Below are 14,512 nucleotides of genomic sequence, written 5' to 3'. Positions count from 1 at the left end.
ATTTGTTTTATTTAAATCTAAAAACGAATAAGTAACAAAAATAAGTATATCTTTCTCAATATATAGATATGATTAAGAAATGATCTCTGATGTCGTGTAATTATAGTGAGGAGTATTTCTCCATTAAGTTTTATACACCGTGGAATACTTTTCTCGTCGCTACAGACTTTTGAATTATCGAAGCCGTAAAAATATACATTTCAAAGAACGTTGAAATAATTTGTATCCGACAGTTTTATACAATTTATTACAAAAATTTTAAAGTCAAGCTTTTTCTTTACACTTGTTTCTTAAGTAAAAACTTATTTTATTTCTAGTTTATAGTATGATTAACATAAATATTATTGTTATATATAAAAATTCGTTGTTTGTCGTTCATTTGAAAATGTTCATCAATAGAAGTATAATAATTTAAAATTTAATTAGAAATATCTAATATATAATTTTATTTATACTATATTTTTCAAACAAAACACAAATTGTCTATATTTAAATTTACGCGTAGCGAAACGAACTTCTATATTATAGTAATTTATTTTCTTGACCAATATGCTAGGTTCTCTTAAGAATTTAAATGATTAAAAGTAAAAGGTAGTTTATGTATCCTATCGTAATATCATGTGAAATGGTTCTGGGATGTTATGAAAAGAACTTATTGTAATATATGTTTATTAAATATTAAATGAAATATAAAAAACAAATTCAAAATAAACTTCCTGCTCGCGCGAGAGTAACAAACCTTCGCTCCACAAATAACATATTTCGAAAACAAGTTAACTTCTTTGCATTTCGCGCGGTAATTGCTCTCTTAGTTTATTAAACAGATTATGTAAGCGCGAACAATAACAGAGACGTGAAAACCAAACAAACGATAACAATTCGGCCGACGGGATGAAGGTTTGATAATAATAGGGTATATTTACATCTATTACGATCCAAGACGCGAAACATTGCAAACGCAAAATAATTCGTTTGATACATATAGAACGATTTTTTGCTGAATTTTTTTCTATATATATTAAAGATCCCATACAATAATTTTCAAACAAATTTCGGTATTTTTCGTTACAATAATTGAATAATTATTTTACTCTGACAAGGCTCTTACATAATCGAGCAACCAATTGACCATAAGTCATTTAAAAATTACTTCATACAAATCGTATTGTACGTGGATTCGAACTATCATCGAGAGTTGAGAGCTGAGATAGGTTCTTAGCCGATTATTTAATAATAATAATTATGACCTTAATTAATTAAACTAATTTAACAATGTGCAGCGTCAGTGCACAAGTGTTTTTTGCAAAGCGAACAATGCGGTCGGCTGACTGCTATACGTGAGAATATTTCGGAGGCTGACAATTCCTTACTTAACTTACTGCACATGGAATATGATACTGTTTTCTTTGAGAAGTCTTTGGCGGGTACGCAGGTGCGCGCGCGGACTGGACCGATCTCCTGACCCGTTTCCACTGTCCAATAAAAATATTTATTTAGTACGATAACTATTTCTCATCGTCTCGTCTAATTGATGCCTGCGTTAGAAATATCAAATGAATAATGATATTTTATAGGTTTATAGACACTTAAAATGTATTTGTTATTTGTACTCACCGAGCTTGGCAGACTCTGAAGTGATAACGATGCAAAGAAATGCCATCCCTGGTATGTAACAGTCAATGTTGGGGACCTTGACAAAGATTTCATGATAAAGTTAAACCTTTTGAGCTCAAAACCATTGTATATTTTTTCTTTATGTATGTAAAGAGATGATATATTAGTTTAATAATAGTCAACTCACTGTGATATTGGCGTAGTCGGGATGGTCAGGATCCCAGCAACCAGGATGATCAAACGATAAACAGTTGTAGCATTGGATGCCTTTCGAAGAAGGAGGAACGAATTTCTTCGGCTTGGCTTTTTTGTGTTTTCCTAATTTTCAAAATTAACTTTTAATACTTTTAATACAATTTTAATTAATCGCAATTATAAAAGTCTAATAACTCACCGGTAACAACGATCGAAATTAAAAGAAAATAAACGAACGTGTTCTTTAACCAAAACATGATTTTGACCTATTTGTAGAGAGAGACTCGAGTTTGAGGGAATTCAGTAGTTTTCAGCGTTCCGCCGCCACAGTGGCACTGCTAAGACGAGCTTCAAGAGCCGCGTTTATACGTGAGCGTGAAACAATGATCGCTGTTTTGGTATCGACGTCATGTTACTTTATACGGGCTGTTCTAAAACATCCTCCTGTTTTACTTACAATTTATTTTTCGTGTTTATATGTGTTGACTTATGTTTAGATTATTGGTTCTCTTTATATATATTGTTTTGAAGATGACTTCATTGCATTTATTTAATAGAATTACCAACATTCATATTTTCTCTCCAATTTAATCTTAAAGCTCGTGTTAGGAAAACGACAGGATCGAACATGTAGCTTTCACATACCAAAGCACCTCATGTACTGTTCAGCTTATAATTGAGGCTATATTATAAAATATAAATCTTTTAATTATATTTTACTGTTTACGCCCGCGGGTTCGAACACGTGCCTCCAGGTGTGAGCTACCCTATGTCCATTCCATACCGCTAAACAAACTTGCATGAAAAATATCATGATTATCGGTTCAGTAATTAAGTCGAGAATTCTGAAAAACGTAGGACATTGATTATTTTAAATTATTTAACGTAAATATACGAGAATAAATCGGTAATGTCATTGGAACCCACATGGTCTTCGGTCCAATTCCAAATGTTAGTACGTACTTTATTAGGCTAAAAGTGAAAATATGCTATGAGGCACTTAATGATTATTTATACTAATAAAATAAAATATACCCATTGTTGATTATACTACGAGTAATCTATGTTATCATAATTTTCTTAAACAATGAGCGAATCTATTATTTCAAAGATAAAATCACATAAAGCATAATTCCCAGGTCTTGTAGGGTGTCCACGCTGGTAGGATTTTTAGGGAAAGTATTTTTTACTACTTTTTTTATTTCAACATGATGTGTATAAACGTAGTTGTATTTACATGTGTATTTTTGTTTGTTGACATCGACCGGGGAGCACGGTCAGGCGGCCGTACACTAATCCCCGTGCTATTTGTAAACAAACATTCGGCCATTGTTGATTGCTAGTTGCTACTATAAGCGTTGATGTATCGATAATTTGTATACAATGTCGGATTCCTTGTTTGAATCACCGGTTAACGAAATTTGATTAAAATATATTACTAGTACGTTGGATGTTAATCGCTCGGTGATTCTACCTTCAAACAGTGAAATTTCTGGTACAAGATAAATGACGCATATTAATATAGAACGGCTTCTGTCTATGCCCGTTGAATTTAAAGCGTTCTATGCATGAGATCCCCACTTCTCCGAGGAATACAATCACAAAGGTTTTAATTTACAAATACTTTTTCATTACTATGTAAAAAATAATTTCGATTTCTATACAAAATAAGTGATCCTTTTTACTTTTATAAATTCCCGATGTTAATTAGCACTGTCTCGTATTCTCTAGAAGACAGATCACCACGCCGGCTATAAATCTGTTAGTGGCGGGTCTGTTTCCGCCTCCTACAAATAGTTATAAGGTATATAAGAGTTCTACCATATACCATAATTATTCATAAGTACTTTAAATATTGTTTGAAATATGTTTTATTATTATTAATTCCAAAAAAAGAAAATATTTAAATGCGAAATGTGTTAATAATATGTAACTTTAAATTAATTTGCTCTCAATATTTAAAATGAAAATGTAATAAAGCAACATTTATTTGGATAAACATTCCCTTTGATCGCGATACTACTGATTAATTTTAAACGAAATCGGTTCCGTAAATTTTTTCTCATGTTTATTTACTATTTATTCAATTATTTCAGTTCTTTTCATCTCTTTATTACACTGGACAAGTTTTAAAATAATTTTCTGTTGGAATTAAGTCAATAAGATTGATTTATAAAGACGCGCGCTAAAAGCGTATCCCAACATGAGCTGGCGAAGTTTTATTTAAAGCGATTTGTTAATAAGTTCTAATTATGCATATGATTTACGATACTCGTCGTCGTATATTGTTAGTTTACTTTGACATGTAAAATATTTTACATAGTTTCCTCGTGATAATAATTAGAAGTGGACTATTACTATTAAGTGAATTTAATTTATATTAGTTGATTATTATTAATTTAAAATCAAAATAGATTTTACTTTTTCGATTCCTATTTTGATGATTTTTTTCGTCCCATTGAGTTTCCGTAAGAAAAAAAGGACGTATCAAACAGAATCTGGAGAATATTTTTAGTAGATTATTTAGATTTGAAATCTTTAAACGTTTTCCGTGACCAGACTGAAGAAGATATACGTTTTTGTATCAATCATTATATACGTTAAATATCTCATTTTATATAACACCTAACAAAAAAGCCATTATTTGCATATTATCACTACCAGTGTTTCTTTACTGTACTCTTCTAGAAAGTTCTTGAATATCTTAATGAATTAATATTATTGCATTTACCAGCTCGATATCTATCACATTACTAATGGAGTACAGATATCATTGGAATTTGTACTGAGAAATAGAGATCTTTAACGCTTTTGTTATAAACAAATGGAATAATGCTCCGTAATCTGGACTCTTCAATATGAAACACAAAGCCAATCAATCGAGTGATCCCAAGAGATTTTCCTCTCACATCTCAAAGTTAAAACAACTTTTTAGGTTTTTATATCATGATTTTCCGACGGAAATGATTGAAGATGTTCTAATAAAAACTCTTTAATAACTACATCCATAATCCTGAACTGTACCGGGTTCATATTCATATGCCTTTCAAAATACCAAGAGTCGCTGTTATATATTTTAAAAAGAGTACTTGCTTAGGATAGCAGGTTAGCGCGCACCTACAATGGTTTTTTCGTTGGAAGTTAAGGGTTCAGATATCGCTCATACTCGAGTAAGTATATTTTCTTCTTCGATCCGTCACGCTTTCACGGTTAATAATACTAATGACCCATTTTAGCTTAATATGTATTTAAACTTAAATCTTTTGAATTTAAACTTTTTTAAAATCTTAACTGGAATGAACTGTTCTAGCTATGATAAACTATTTTAAACTATTTTGATCATGTTGTAATATTATAAAGAAGTGAAATTAACTTTTTTACATATGTAATTAAGCAATTCTTAGATGTTCTGAATAAATAAATTGATTTCTGCCAGTAGGAAGATGATCGTCAGTCTACCTGTTAGTCTAGTCAGAGTTTCTATTCGAAATTTCACACAAACCATCCCGCCGTTTGTGCATTATTAAGTAACAAACATACAAACTCACATTTATAACATTAGTAGGTTTTAAACTATACAAACATCGCTTGCCTAAGAATAAGAGATATTAACCATTAAAAAACACAACATTCATGTAATATGTTTCCCATACTATTTATTTTAATCATTAGAGTTTAACCGAGTTCAAAGACATACTTGAGAACACACATAAATTAACGAGACAATGATTTCCATTAAAGTATTCTATATTAATAAAAAAAAACCTAGTATGAGTAAACTCGATTATATGAACTTACCAATCTTTTAAGTACCTATTTGATATTAAAAAGACTATGTGAATATAATATTATTTATTATTAATATTTAAATAATATAAATAGCACTGTTATTTTATTAAACACGTGAATTGTTTAAAATATAGTATATTTTCTAAAAATAAAATATTAAATTTTTAATCCCAAACTTTTGTAATAAATGAAAACGAATGTTTTAAGAAATCAAACATATCAAACGAGATAACTTTATAACTAGCTTTGTTACAATTATTACTAAAAATATTGTGAAGAGTCCCATTGTCAAATTTTCTCACATCACTATTCATAAGAATAAACGATTCTAATTTAGCAATTGTTTCCGACTATCTCTACATCTAATAGTCTTCCGAGTTGTCTATTGCACGATAACATTCTTACAAGATTTTAAATTTACAATTTAAAAATTACATAATTCCAACAAATTGTGGCTGTTTTATCGATGTTTGTAATTTTATTCTAGTGAATACATTGGTTACACGCAATATTACTCTCGCTATGAACGGGCTTTCATCTTGATATATCCTACGAATTGCTTACAAATGTGTGATTATTTCGGTCATTATCATGAGAAGCGTGTTTTTGATTAACAAATGTGTTAAGACGCAATTTAAGAATCGGGTCTTTTGAATTATAGAGAAAAATATGTCTTTCGACTTGCAGTTTGAAAATGGAAGCTTGAAAACAAAATATACTTGAAAATTCCTTTTTCCAGATTCAGAATTTTTGTGTAAAACAATATTTCAAAAATCCTCAGATACGCTAATTTTCTTTGAAAGGCTGATTATTTATAAATTGTTAATTGTACGAACTAGGTTTATATTTTTACTAAACAACATCATTATCCCCATATTTCTCATAAAATCATTACACTTGCTTATTAATTGTCAAAATACACCATCGGAGAAATCAAATCAAAATATACTTTATTCAAGTAGGCTTTTACAAGCACTTTTGAATTGACATTTTTAACAAACTATTTAAAGTAAAGCTACCACCGGTTCGGAATATAGATTCTACCGAGAAGAACCGGCAAAAAACTCAGTAGTTAATTATTTTCAACATCTAAAAATACAGTCATGTTAGTTAAATACAATTATATATATGTATGTATGTTATGTCTTCTGTCAATACATTTTATCTGATCTATTAAAAACTTTTATTTGTATAAGTTAGTATAAGTTTATTTGAAAATGACAATTTTGTGTTTGGTAGTTCATTAGTATTGTACTTCACTCAGGGCTATCGTATGGAGTGCCCGCCTGGCTGTCCGACCGAGGTGTACGAACTGATGCGTGGCTGTTGGCAGTGGAATCCTGCCGATCGCCCCTCCTTCCGCGAAATACATCACGCACTCGAGCACATGTTCCAAGATAATTCTATCACTGAAGGTTACAAATTGAATCGAATCGTTTCTACATATTTTAATATAAAAATATTTAGAATAGTTTGAAGGTGGCAAGGTATTTTGTTGAACGGAATCGCATGTTGTGACAATTTTTTAACACTTTGTGACATAATATTTTTTTACAATCATATAAAAATACAGAACTTAACATAAATATGAAAAAAAAATGAATGGGCAAGAGAAATCAATATATATAAAAGAATTTTAAGTAAAAATATCGCATCAGAGGTGGCGAAGCAGCTGCAGGAAGGGGTATGCGCAGGCACTCCACAAATGTCGGTGAAGAAGGCGGGCATCAGCGCTAGTGGCGGAGACCGCGGCGTGCAGATGCGTCGGCCCACCAACAGACGCGGCAAACAAGCGCCCACGCCACCGAAGCGGACCAGGTATGCACCCACGCCCACTCACCCACACATCGAGCACACACATTACACTTAACATCTTACTAAAAAGACCTGTAAAAATAACTGTAATTAGGTTTATAAGACTACTCATACTTCATCATCATTTTTGGCTACGCATGAGCATACTTTGACACTACCGTGATAATATCACTAATGTCAAAACACTGTTTTAACTTCTTACGGGGAAACTGACTAACTAACCTATTTTCAACTCGACGGTATCAGGTAGAAGCAAAAATGATCATGTTGAAAATGTATTTTTTTTGACTCTTTGGATGACTGAAAAATGTCGTTAGTTATTTATTTTCTCGTAACGCCGACGGCCAAACGTTAATCCAATAAACGGAAAATTGACGTAAATATGCATCACAGAATTACGTATATATAAAATCACTCACGAAGTCGCTGCACGTTATATTTTATATATATTTTTAAAAAATATAATAAAATTTGTATTATTTTTTTTGATGTTTTTTCTTTTAGTCGTCTCACGCACACCAAGACATACATAAGGATACACGAGCGTCACTCAATCAAACTTAATGTTCTATATGATAATATTTTAATGCGAAGGGGCGAGCCTTCGCCAGTGAATATATGTATACCGTATGGTTTTTGATAAACTAAAATATACCTAATATCAGTCCGTGAACTTAACGTGAGGAATTTGTTTGCTTAGCGGTATCTATCTATTGCCATCGAGAATTTAAGTGTTCAGTGGTCAGTGTAAAAAAAAATATCTGACTGACTGACTCAATCATCAATTAATTTAGTCAATCTGGCATGGTGACAGAAAACCAACTCATCAGCAAAACATTCCCAAAGAGAGTTTTTTCCCAAGCAGGCTTATAATCACGAATCTCTTGCCAATCTGTTCGTGCAGCTCTCCGCGTCCTGTATAAATTTGATAATAGCATCAATTACAACGACGACGAAATGATTTTAGTTGGCTTTAAAACCTTTTTCGATCCTCCATGTTAAAAATAAATTTCATGAAAATCCGGTGAATCGTAAAAGAATTATAAATTAAATTAGTCCACGCTATTATTTCTTATTTGATTTCTCTATTTGTGTATCTATTTCCATACTTTATCTTTACCTCACCTCGTCGCAATAATAACCTTACGTATAAAAAGCATTGAAAAATGTTTGCTTCTGGAATAGGTTAGTAATAGTTAGGTAAGATTACGGTACGTGAATAAGTTTTTTTTTATGATATAGATAGACGGAGGAGCGAATGGGTGATACGATGGTAAGTGGTCATCACCGCCCATAGACACTGTTAGAAATATTAATCATTCCTTATATCGCCAATGCGCCACCAGCCTCGGGAATTAAGATGTTATGTCCCTTGTGCCTGTAGTTACACTGGTACATACATACGTAACTTCTGTCAACATAATTTAATTTAACTATACATACATAGGGTTAGCTTCAAAATTTGAAAGTCAACATGATCAAAACTTTTAAGTATCCAAGGGAAGTAAATTCAATATTAATATTTTCAGCTCTGCGACGACGATTCGCTTTGTTTTGTTTTCATATCAATGACAGTGTTCAAAAGAAATGTTACATTTGTGATTCACATCCAGACACATTCCACGGGGTTTTTCCGTTCGCCGGCGCTCTTGATATATTAACATGACAAAGTCGTTTATTGCTACTGTTTTCTAATGTATTTACAAACTCAACAGCCTTCTATCATCGTGCAGTTCATTCCGCGAATCGCAGTACGCGACCGAGGAGCAAGGCGGCCATGACGAAGGGCTCGCTTCGCTTAACGGTTAGTTTGCATTAACCTTCATTATTGCTTATTTATTTCTTATTAAAGTAGTAAATATATATATATACATCGTATATAGCACACGCTATTCTCACAGGAAACTATATTTATGGAAGAATATAAAATATTCGTTATATTATTTAGTGGAATTACAAATATTCGAAAGAATGGTTCTTAACTGACAATGTTATTTCTTATTTCAATCACAATCGACTTTATCGATTTTCACACGGGAATTTGTTTTATGTTATACAATCATCGACAGCTCGGAAACTGTAATATATTTTCAACCATTTCAAATTTTCTACGTAATTTCATTCAAGACAGTAAGAAAAATCGCTCCTCTAGGCCTGACCGCATAAAACTATAGAAAATAGTGAAATTCTAATAATACCACGATCCAGTAGCGACATTATATAACATACATGTTTACAATAAAGAGTTAATTGGACGTCCATTGAAACATGTCCATCCTCCTTACCACGACAAATACATTTATTGAATAACATTAACTCATTAAATATCGAACACGAAGTAAATTTAAATTTACTGTAACGGAATGACACTATGAATATTTTAGCATGTACTTATATCAATATTTAAATGTTCTAATTCACTTGTTTTATCTCTAATTCATTTCACAACTGATGTACTCTTTATATGCACCGACGTTGAAGTTTTTATGTATGAGTTCATTTTAAAAGTAAATTTTTTTCAATATCAATTTTCACCTTTTAGATCGTGGTTCGAAATAATCAATCATAATATTGGATAGCTTGTGTAAGAAAATTCGTTATATCTTTATAATATTTTTCTTAACAATTAATAATACTTTCATTCTGATAGGATCTCATATATGTATCTCATTCTATAAACATTATACACGCTACGGCTAGCAAGAGGCTTCATTCTAGTGATCCTTTTTATTTGGTCACGTATGTCACAATCAAGACGTAAAATTACTATATTATTATATTTATTGTTTAGATATAATATTTGTAGTGTGATTTATATATTTTGGCTTCGTGTCCGCAATGTATTTTAAAGTTTTTTTTTTATTTGGTGTATACCGATGACGTTACAAAATTGGGTTATTCATAATATAATGCTCAAAGTCCTTCGGACGCTTATAGTAAATGATTGTAACAATTCATATAAAATTTGTGTGCATTATGCAAACGTTACAAACAAAAAACCTATTTTCGAACGTGAATAAATCGATTCTCTTATATACCATCTCTTACAAAAACCTACTTTAGAAAACGATAATCGGGAATAAAATCGTAATTTATCGTAAATCTCTACTTAATAGGATTATTTTCGTCGATATTACGATTATTATTTATTCAACGTACCGAAGTGTGTAACGATTTATTCGATAAACTTTAACTTTTTTATGTATATTAATTCTTAATATTTATTTGCAAAATTTGGCAACGTTGGATTTTTTTTTTTTTACATATTCATGAAAGTGTTCAAGTGTCTCTTGCTTGTGCTAATGGCTTTTATCTTAAATATAATAATCTATTAGTGTTGTATGCAAACTTGTGTTGCACCGGCGCGGGCGTCGCCGCTACGATATGATGTCATGCGAATCAACTCATATACCGCATATCTATCTATTCACCCACTTCCTATATGTATGCTGCTATGTCGTTTTTATTAATTGTATTATTATAATAATTTTAAGCTACATTTAATACATGCATTCCTTTAAAACAGCGTTTTTGTCTGTTTGTCCGCTCGCTCAGGTGTATAGCAATAGGTTCGAACATTTTGTAAGTATACGATACGTTTCGGTTAGAAACGAATCATGCCTTGATATTAAACTTATCTATATTATCTATGTATACTTATTCCTATTCATTAAAATATGTATTATATATACGAGTTAGTTTTTCTTTTCGACTCATGACAATCCGCGTCGCGCCTGTTAAGATTTGTCTTCGAACCAATGTAGAGAGACGTGTCTTGACAGGTGCGTGCGTATTATGTACATAGTATTTATTTATCTAGTTATATTATATATAATTGTACACAGGGCGTCAAGACCAAAAATAGTTTTTATTTCTACTAACATTTGGTAGACTAATCAGTAAGAATTGCTTTGTCTCCGTATATAGAGGACAATACTTCTAACGCCTTGTGTTCTTAGATCTTCTAAAGTTTCGCCATTCTAGAAGGCGCTCGTATTTTTTTCGATTGATGCATCCACTATCTGTCTTCTGTTCTTAGATTCGTAGGATTTTTATTCTATTATTAAGGGCTTTGTTTTCTTTTATTTTAGTCTGTAAGTTGAGTTGTTTGAAAATTGTTAGCTGTAGGTGTCGTTTCAATGTTATTTTCTTACCTAGAATTTGTGTAAATTTCACTAATAACCTGTTCCTATTCGTTTCGATGATACGGTCTAGGAAAAGTGCTTTAGTATATTCCAATCACTGTCTTTGTTGACTAGGATTCACTGTTCTAAAGTTATGAGCGTCACGATCACGTCATGATCCTCTTTTATTTTAATGTGAGTAATTAGTATAGCTCAGTAGTGTGTAATCAAGTCTTCCCAACATTTTCCATTATTAAAATTCCGTTTACGAATCTTATCCTGGACCGTTTCAAATACGAATGTTCGAAATATTCAAAATCATAGAGCATCAACATTTCCTATCAACTTTGTTTTCGGGTATTCCCGCAATAAATGATTTTTAAAAGATCAATATTTTACTTTACTTTTGTTAAGTCATTTTTTGTTTTTTTTTCATCTGTAGCACAAATTTTACATTAATTAGATGTTAAACAATATTTTTACGCAATTTAATTTTTGATTTTCTTCATACGCATATATTTTATAAAGCAAGCCATTATCGATTCCGTACAATGTTATCTTGCAGTAAAAAAACGTCGTCAAAAATAATATTTTAGAAGTTAACAAAAATTTATATTGAACATAGGTCTTCGTTTAAGAATCACACGGCGTGGACGCAGGTTCGAATCCTGCAGGAAACGAAAAAATTCTACGAAGAACTATGCGATTTAACGCGCGACGAAACAAACATTTTATATGTAAGATTTTATGGTTTTGTTTGTACGGAAACAGGCGGGGGTCGAGGCGGGGGTCGCGAAGCTTCGTCTGAGGGTTCATTGGCGGAGGCGACGCCGGACACCGACGAGTCAGGTGGTATGGGTCTACCAGAGCATAGGCACCGATCAAAACGGAGACACCACGTGCACGCGCAACCTTCCCACCACCCGCCAGCCCACGAACTGCAGCCAAAGGTATCTTTAACAGAATAAATGTTCAATTGGACTTTTTTATTTATATATTAAAAAATTGGAATAAGTAAATTATCTATTTTCATTTACAGCCTGGGGTTCAAGTCGCAGCGCTTGAGGTTCAAAATGTAAAACGAGCCATTAATAGATATGGAACATTGCCTAAAGGAGCTCGTATCGGCGCTTACTTGGAATCCCTACGACAGAGCGGTGGCGCCGGCAGTAACCCGCAATGCACTAGTATTACTCGGGAACCCCAACAAGACGAAGCGCGCTCGTTGTCTCCGCGGACAGCTCGAGCTCAACCGCACATGATCCGCTCCAACTCATCTGGAGGTGTTACCGCTCCCGCACCCGCTTCCCCCCGCGCATCCCGAGCCGCGCCACCTCTGCGATCTTTTACTAACAGCCCCGCTAAACCGAGGCCGAGGCTAGCTGAGCTAGAATTTCCTCCTCCGCCACCCGATCTTCCACCACCGCCGGAGGAATCTGCACAACCCCCGCCACCACCTCCGCCGCCGGAATGTTGCCGGGATGCCGGCACTGACACGGCAGATAGACTCGAGGACTTTTCTCTTATTCTACAAGACCGATCAGAAGCAGAAGAAAAACCAGCGAAACAGATCATGAAGGAGATGTTAGAGTTAAAACTCGTTGCTGAAATCAAGGAACGCGCCGATAAAAAGAAACATAAACAAAAAGAGTCGCCGCCGTCTCATGAAGTTATTGAGATGCATACTTCGTTCGGTGATCCAGTCACGCGGCTAGTATCGGAACTCTCCGAGAGTCTAAATATGGAAGCTCTGCGTAAAGCAGAAAAAAAAGTTGAGCCTACAAAATCTATTGACAATGGAAAAGACTCCATATCTCCGATAGACCTCAAAGCAAGTCTCAGAAAGACGTCCTACGGCAGCAACGTCGAAAAGAAATCAGAATTTGAAGGAAAAACCGATTTTAAGTCCCAACTCAAAAAAGTTGACACAAATAAAATAAACATCGCATCCAAGGACGCGGAAGAGTCCGGGCGCTCTATAATTGATTTCAAATCGCGATTACGGAAAGTTGATGGCGGTTCACCCGCGACTAATGGAACTACCAAAAAAACAGAGCAAAGTTCTCCAGAAGATTCTAGAAAAGACGTGTCGATCAAGAGTGATGACTCGGATAAGAAGCGCTCAGAAAGTGGTTCCCTGGACACTAGCGCCGGTGACGACGAAGATAAAAGACGAAGTACTGGCAGTATAAGTAGCTTAAAGAAACTATGGGAGAGTAAAGAAACGGATGAGCGATTAAGCCCTAAGTTAAAGCCGAAAGGAGAAGAGAGTGAGGAAGGTTCTCCAGAAGAAAGAAGTGGGGGAGCCATCGGTAGAAGTGGCAGTGTCCAGGTGCGACGAGGTGAAGACAAACCGGTAGTGGCAAGTAAGCCAGCGGTGCGCGCACGACCCCTCGCAAAAAGCGGAATTTATGCTACCCCCCTTGCGCCCCCTGGATCTTCAGATGCTGACGATGGGGACGCACTGGCCGCTCTAAGGGTTTCATTAGAGTGGTGCACGAACGAGGTACTACTTCGCATTACATTTACTGAGACAACTGATTTATGTAGTAGTTGTTTGATTGTATTGACATATTTATGGAAAAGTAGGTAAATAAAATCATAGTTAGATTATGTTTTTGATCAAAATATTCTTAGGATTGTTTTCAATGAGATCAACATAGCTACATACTTAAACTATCTTATGAATGAGCTGAAATTTATCAAAGGTACGTCGCGGATGCGGTGGTACCAGCGGTGGGCGAGGTTCGCTCTGGCGACTCCAGACATCTGAGCGCCTCGCTCGTCTCGGCGGAGCGTGCGCGACCGCGGCCGCTGCCAGTCGCTGCGCGCCGCAGTTACGCGTACAGCTTCGCGCTGCAGCCGCTAGACTGGAAGCGGAGGCGCGTGCACTCGCCTCTCCCGCGCCTCACCACCATCACCTAGCTGACGGCGTTGAGCAAGCGCTAAGGGACCTCGCCACTATCGTTCACAGG

The 14,512-nt window shown here is 34.2% G+C and overlaps 2 protein-coding genes across 3 annotated transcripts in view; one reads left to right on the top strand and one right to left on the bottom strand.

Annotated features, from left to right (window-relative positions):
- Positions 1-14,512, top strand: part of LOC125075770 (tyrosine-protein kinase Abl) — a 36,501-nt gene that overhangs the window by 19,039 nt on the left and 2,950 nt on the right. For both annotated transcript variants that reach the window (XM_047687508.1, XM_047687507.1), the window contains 6 exons: positions 6,863-7,013; positions 7,257-7,416; positions 9,129-9,217; positions 12,309-12,487; positions 12,577-14,043; positions 14,246-14,511. In XM_047687508.1, coding sequence (XP_047543464.1) covers positions 6,863-7,013; positions 7,257-7,416; positions 9,129-9,217; positions 12,309-12,487; positions 12,577-14,043; positions 14,246-14,511 — 2,312 coding nt within the window. The remainder of the gene's footprint in view (positions 1-6,862; positions 7,014-7,256; positions 7,417-9,128; positions 9,218-12,308; positions 12,488-12,576; positions 14,044-14,245; position 14,512) is intronic.
- Positions 485-2,139, bottom strand: LOC125075771. Its single transcript, XM_047687509.1, has 4 exons — positions 2,009-2,139; positions 1,802-1,932; positions 1,615-1,690; positions 485-1,472 (listed from the first exon to the last, which is right to left on the bottom strand). Exons 1-4 carry the CDS (start codon positions 2,064-2,066, stop codon positions 1,267-1,269), a joined length of 471 nt encoding a protein of 156 aa, XP_047543465.1. The 5' UTR covers positions 2,067-2,139; the 3' UTR covers positions 485-1,266.

The sequence above is a fragment of the Vanessa atalanta genome, chromosome Z (assembly GCF_905147765.1).
Source record: "Vanessa atalanta chromosome Z, ilVanAtal1.2, whole genome shotgun sequence".
In the NCBI taxonomy this organism is placed as follows: Eukaryota; Metazoa; Arthropoda; class Insecta; order Lepidoptera; family Nymphalidae; genus Vanessa; species Vanessa atalanta.
This window is presented reverse-complemented; position numbering and strand designations above follow the sequence as displayed.